A 6,520-nucleotide genomic window follows, 5' to 3' on the forward strand; every position below is an offset into this window, starting at 1 on the left:
AACAAATATCATATTTTCCCCGACAGATTTGCTGTGCTATGTGATATCAGCCATTCAAGCGCGCATATGCTGCACCTTCGGATTGGATTGGAGTTTGTTTTTTATTGATGCAAGGACCATTAAGGTTATGCTGCGCCGAACAATGATCAAGCGGCATAATGACTTGAGGTAGAACTTGTGTTACTCAGGTTGCGCAACGTAAAGGCCTACCACCATGGCCCCCACATCCTGAAGCAGGGCCCCTAGGCTAGGATCTTTTACGGGCCCCCAGACCAGACTTTCACGGAGGCCCCCCCCTTATGATGAATTTATAGAGTGAAAAAACAAAAAAATGATTAAAATCCTCCCGGGCCCCAGGGCGGGAGCCTTGTCAGCCCACCCCTTGTGGGGGCCATGCCTACCACATTACAATACCCGGCACCCTGGTCTCGAGCATTGGCGTACGTACCTTTAGAAAGAATACATTGGGTTTCGGGACTTTCCCACCGAAATTTTGAGCCACTAACTACCAGAAAGCATTTTAAATTAACAAAAATAAATAATGATAACACACAGCACACATAAACGTATTTTCTTTTGATATTTTAATTTTTTATTAAAATATTTGAAAATACTTTTAATTTTTGATCGTCTTGGGGAGGGTACAGTTCTACCCCCCCCCCCCATATATTTTCTCTTCTGCGCACGTCTTTGGTCTTAAACGTATGAACTCATGGCTGCTACTTCGCTAGAAAATTTCACAACAACGTATAAATGAAAAAGTAAGGAAAACTTATCTTTATATAATGTATATATATGCTACGCGCGTGTAGGCAACATAAGGGTGGATTCACATCTACAGATACTCACCTTATCGTGTCAGACACGGCAATCATTATTTAACATAAAGCCACATAAAAGTATTCATATCTATCGTGTCGTGGCTACTCAGGCACAGACACACATTTTTATGTTAAAGAATGTATGTATCCACCCTAACGCGTACAATCACGATTTTAAAAACTATGAAATGAGGAGAGAGGTTCTCTTGGATTTTCAACACATAAACTTTGTCGTTGGATTCAGAATGAATATAAATTTATTAATTTTCATGTTTTCTCGTAACAGCACATTTCTGTGGTGTTTGGTCAGAACATGATATCTCCAAAACATGGCTTTTTGATCTAGTAGTAAGTCTTGCTAATTATAACTAATTAGAAGTGAGATAAATGCACAAATACGTGCGTACGGCTAAACAACATGCTGACGTATGATATTATCGTTTGCATTTGTGTGTGTATGCTTTATTTTTAATTTTTAAATGACAATGAAATGCTTATATGTCAAAAATGTGATTTTGGAGTTATCATGTTCTGACCAAACACCACAGATTTATGAAACTTGATTGAATAAGATTTTTCTTTTAATACATTATATGATATACGTATACAGGATTATATATGTTATGTTATGTTAATGGACCGACAAACTCAGAGGGTTGTTAGTAAACATCAAGAGGAACAAAAATTGCAATAGAACATGGTGTCGCAAACCATATTGAGGGTGAAAATCGAGGAAAACGTATGCAGGTTTCGATGTCACGCTGGAACGACAAAAAGTACAATAATAACTACAAAAAGATTTATTTGATCAATTATTACAAGATTTGTTGGAAGTGGCGGCTGCTGCCGTCATTGTACAGTTTACAACGACGTAAAAACGATTCCCGGAAGCGCTCGAAGATACCAGGTATGCTTTTGATGTCTGCTGCAGCGACGACAATCCGCGCTATGAGATCCTGAGGTGTGTCCACAGGCGTCGCATAAACGAGTGATTTAAGGTGACCGGAAAAAGTCACACGGATTGAGATCCGGTGAACGTGGAGGCCAAGCAACAAGTCCCGCGCTGTCCAATCCATCTCCTTGGGTATGTAACAGGTGCGGACAACGCCTCATTGGCATTTCTGTTTGTACATCCGCTGTGCTAAGCGTCCATTGCCATCTGCTTGGCCGTAAATCAGATGCATATCAGCGTATTCCTCGTTCGTGTAGTCAGCCATCACGATACTCATTGAAACATACAACGAACTGCTACACGTACTTACTATCGCAATAGCACTAATTTACGTCGTCCGCAGCGCGTGATCCTACCCGAGCGCATGCGTTTCACGACGCTGTTTACGTGAGATATGGTGAGCGAACCCACGAGTGCATTCAGCGATCAACTGACATCCACCTTTCGTCTCCTCTGGACTCAGAACCTGCATACCTTTTTCGCGATTTTCACCCTCTCAACGTGGTTTGCGACATCATGTTCCATTGCAGTCCATTTTGTCAGTCCATTGACAGAAACCCTGTATATATGTGCTGAATAGCTCGGTTAACCCTTTGAAGGGCAGATATTTTCACAAAACACATAGGAAAAAATTTAAACAGGTGCACCCACTATATAGAATCACTTCCCTCACCCTTCTTCACCCTTTGACTGAACTCAATTCAGAGAGGATACCTGTTGTACACCTCAGGAGCTTATAGTACAACCCCGACAAATGCTCTCCCGACTATCTTGGGCCTCCCTCCGTTGAGCCTGAAAATGGAGTTTCTAGCTAAGTCGGCTCGCCTACTCCAGCTCCGCAAGACAGTCTCAACGACGGAAAATACATTGGATCCTCAGGCATATGAACGAAAAATAAAGGGTTGGTCATCCCACCCGTCAGTCGGGCTGCGGAACAGCCAAATACGTTTTGACGAACCAGAAAACGAAGGTGAGCTGCTTCAGTCATCCACACTTATATACTACACGGATGGATCAAAGTCGGAAAAAGGCACTGGAGCAGCATACGTTAAGACTAAAGGTAAACAAGTAATAGCCCGATGGTCGGTCAAGCTAAAGGATGATAACTCAGTGTTTCAGGCTGAGCTTTTCGCCATCTACAACGCAGTCTTAGATGCTTCTTTACATCGAAAAGCTGCCCTAATTAGATCTGACAGTCGCTCCAGCATACTGGCGGTCTCTAATCCTCAGTCTAGTCATGAAATGGCTAGGACAATAAGAAAGCTTCTCTGCAATCACACCAGAATAAGCCTCTCTTGGGTAAAAGCACATATAGGCCAATGGGGTAATGAATTGGCAGATACCACGGCGAAGGAAGCTACCGAATGCGAAATCATTACAGGTGATCTGCTGCTTCCCGCATCACACGCCAAAGCAATCCTATGGAAGGATCTAATGAATAAATGGCAACAGAGGTGGGATGACAACACAGAGCCTGGTCGATCAACTCATAGCATCCTGCGACATGTAATGCCTCGGAACCATAAATGGTCACGTGAGATGATTATGTTCGTAACGGGCCATGGTCCATTTCCGGCTAACCTTCATAGGTTCAAATCAATCCCCAGTGATAAATGCTCATGTTTGGCCATAGGCACGCCTCTTCACTATGCAATTCTATGCCCCAAGACAACGGCTTTCCACTTCAGAGAGCCAGCTGAACATCTGCGAATACCTTGGCTTGAGTGCATCCTGAAGCGGGAAGATTCGAAAAGTAAAATACGTAAACTGGTCCGCTTTCTAGAGCAGCACCCTGAGGATATCAGAACTACAGTCCCGGAGCCAGAACCAGATAGAGAGCCACCTATGCCAGTTAGGAGATCCACTAGACTACGACGTCAACTACACCCAGACAGCGATCTCGTACATCTGTTTAGAGAAGAGGAAGAAGAAGAGGAGCCTGAGTAGTCGGGAACAGTTTGATCCACGCTGGCTTATCGAAAAGCTGGATACAGGCAGCAATTACTGACGAATGTCTTTGGACCAAATCAAACCATACGGTGCAGCGATTAGATCAACCCAGCAGTAGATTGACAGCTTTCATTGATGTGATAGTTACTGATCTAATGAAAATCCCTGAAGAGAAGCAGATCACATTTTATCAAGAACTATTCCCGATTATGACGATTATTATGTGACTTATAACCTGTGATTTACAATTGTGATTTATTTACAGAATCACCATTTTTCGATTACAAATTTTATACTTGTTTACTGGCGGGGTGCGTCATGGCACCTGCCCATGTATGTAATATATCTTTCTCAAGATCAATAAATGGTTAGGTTTCCCCGGAGGCACCCGAGTCCCCAGGGACAATGTGCTTATATCACTGAGTGTGACAGAGCCTGGGTGTCTCTCGGTTCCTATCACTATCACTATCACCCTTCTTCAAAGAAGAGTTATTGTATTGATTTGATATACGGGGTGATTATAAAAAAACTATCCCGACATATGGGCCCCTAACAATCATACCATTCACAGAAACTGAATGAAATTTTGGCATAAGGTATTTTGAGGTATGCGCTCAAGAATGATATGGAAAACAACAGTGTCACTCTAACAGTTACGGTTACAGTGAGAAAATTTCGAAAATATCAAATGGCAACACCAAGTTTTTTGTATTGGAATGCGATCTCCATACTGAAAAACACTAAATAGCGTTGGAATGGCACCTGTAGCACGAAAATCCCCGGAGCTAGGCAAGGAAAAAGTAAAAAGGACTTTGCCGTGCACCAGAGCATTAATGTTCGTTTTATTCGTCACACCGTTTCTTCGGCTGAGATCCCAGCCTGATTAGTCCTCCACAAGGTCATGTGGAAAATTTGTGAAACACAATAAAATGCTTTATTTTATGCTGCTTCTCTGTCCTTATTGGTTGTCCTCACTTTTAGCCTATCTACCGCCGGTGATTTTCATGCTACAGTTGCCGTTCGAACGCTATTTAGGGTTTTTCACAATGGAGATCACATTCCAATACATTTGTGTTGCCATTTGATATTTTCGAAATTTTCTCACTGTAACCGTAACTGTTAGAGTGACACTGTTGTTTTCCATATCATTCTTGAGCGCATACATCAAAATACCTTATGCCAAAATTTCATTCAGTTTCTGTGAATGGTATGATAGTTAGGGGCCCATATGTCGGGATAGTTTTTTTATAATCACCCTGTATATATATTTACTCTCATCAGGGCCTTTTTATTTAGTAAATTCTGTAGTGGCATCTTAAATCATCACTTTGGGAAACACTGTGTCAAGGTAACAGATGTGAAGAAAGAACTCTTTTCAGATCTTAAGGGCGGCAAAATATTATTCGCCCCCAAGCGGCAGAATTTCTAAGATCGGCCCTGCCTGTTTCGATCTTCTTTTTTTCGTTTTGGGACAAAGTAGCACCCCCAAGGAGAAAGTAACCCGCGTTTACAGTATGTTTATATATACAGTCAAATCCCGTCTTAACGAATACCGTTATAGCGAAAATCTCGTTTTAACGAACACTTTTCTAATTCCCCCAAATAAATGTTCATATTAACAATGCAAAAACCTGGAATTCCTTTATAACGAAATTTCGTTATAACGAACTGATCTCTCCGGTCTCTTGGAGTTCGTTATAGCGGAATTCGACTGTATAACATTTCTCAGATACGTAACTGATCATTTTATAAAATATTTGAATCGATATTTTGATGTTTGTTTATTATAATTTTAAATATGTTTTGTATCTTTTACATTTGTCATAATTTAGTAATCACCAAGGTTAGTATTTTGAACATTTTCGATTAAAATTCAATTAATCGATTAAAATTTTTAATTAACCAGTTGAAAATATTATTTGATTCTGTATAAAATATAAATACATCGCATACACAATGAATTTCACGTGTTTCATTACAGAACGATTCAAATGAAGAAAGTCTTGCAAGCTTACACACAAAACAATTGCATTGAGCAAAGTAAGTATATATCTCCAGTACCTCTCTATGACAAAAAAAGGCACCCACCAGCATCTTCAGCTGTGGGTAAATCAGAGGCCACCGAGGGCCCCAACGTCTATAGACGGGACAGTAAGCATGTGCGCAGTATCTGTCATGAAGCAAGAGAGGGGGCCCAGGCTCGGGGCCCGCCCGTTACGACACAGCTGCGCATATCTACTGTCTCGATGATAAACACGAGAGAATAAAATTATGCGTTTTCTTAAGAAACAGATGTTTGATTGTCGTCATTGGGTTGTTCACCTTTCGCTTAACACGTGTATATTACGTCTTCTACGCAATACAACACCAACTACGTACATACATATATGATGAAATAACATCATAACAAAAATGGGATCTGATTGAGATTTCCGAAAATTTGCCTGGTAGGGCCTCAGAAAAACCATTTGGCCCGGGGGCCCATGATGCTCTTAAGACGGCCCTGCTTCCAGCCCCTTCCCCTCAATGTTTTCTTCATTTCGGCACCTCTGGACGTAAATGAGTTGAAATACTCATTCTGCATTTTATTCCACATCTTAATAAAATTCCTGTCTTGTATGATAGTACCTAAGGGTGGCTAGATTTCACAGAGGTAAATAAGGGAGGTACGGATTATAAATAAGGAGAATACGGGGCGTCACCAATTGTTTCCACTAATTTATAAAATATGCTAATAACTATCATTAAAAGCCAGAAAATATGAGGCTATTTTAAGACTGAATTCGACTAGTTTTCA

The 6,520-nt window shown here is 41.0% G+C and overlaps 1 protein-coding gene across 1 annotated transcript; it reads left to right on the top strand.

The window, feature by feature from the left end:
• Positions 1–2,571: 2,571 nt before the first annotated feature.
• On the top strand, positions 2,572–3,720 carry LOC149078782 (uncharacterized). Its single transcript, XM_089240457.1, has one exon. It carries the CDS (start codon positions 2,572–2,574, stop codon positions 3,718–3,720), a length of 1,149 nt encoding a protein of 382 aa, XP_089096583.1.
• The last annotated feature ends 2,800 nt before the right edge of the window (positions 3,721–6,520 follow it).

This window comes from Pholcus phalangioides, unplaced genomic scaffold (genome assembly GCF_987345545.1).
Source record: "Pholcus phalangioides strain wild (caught in Gottingen) unplaced genomic scaffold, Ppha-v1.0 ptg000013l_1, whole genome shotgun sequence".
NCBI classification, from domain to species: Eukaryota; Metazoa; Arthropoda; class Arachnida; order Araneae; family Pholcidae; genus Pholcus; species Pholcus phalangioides.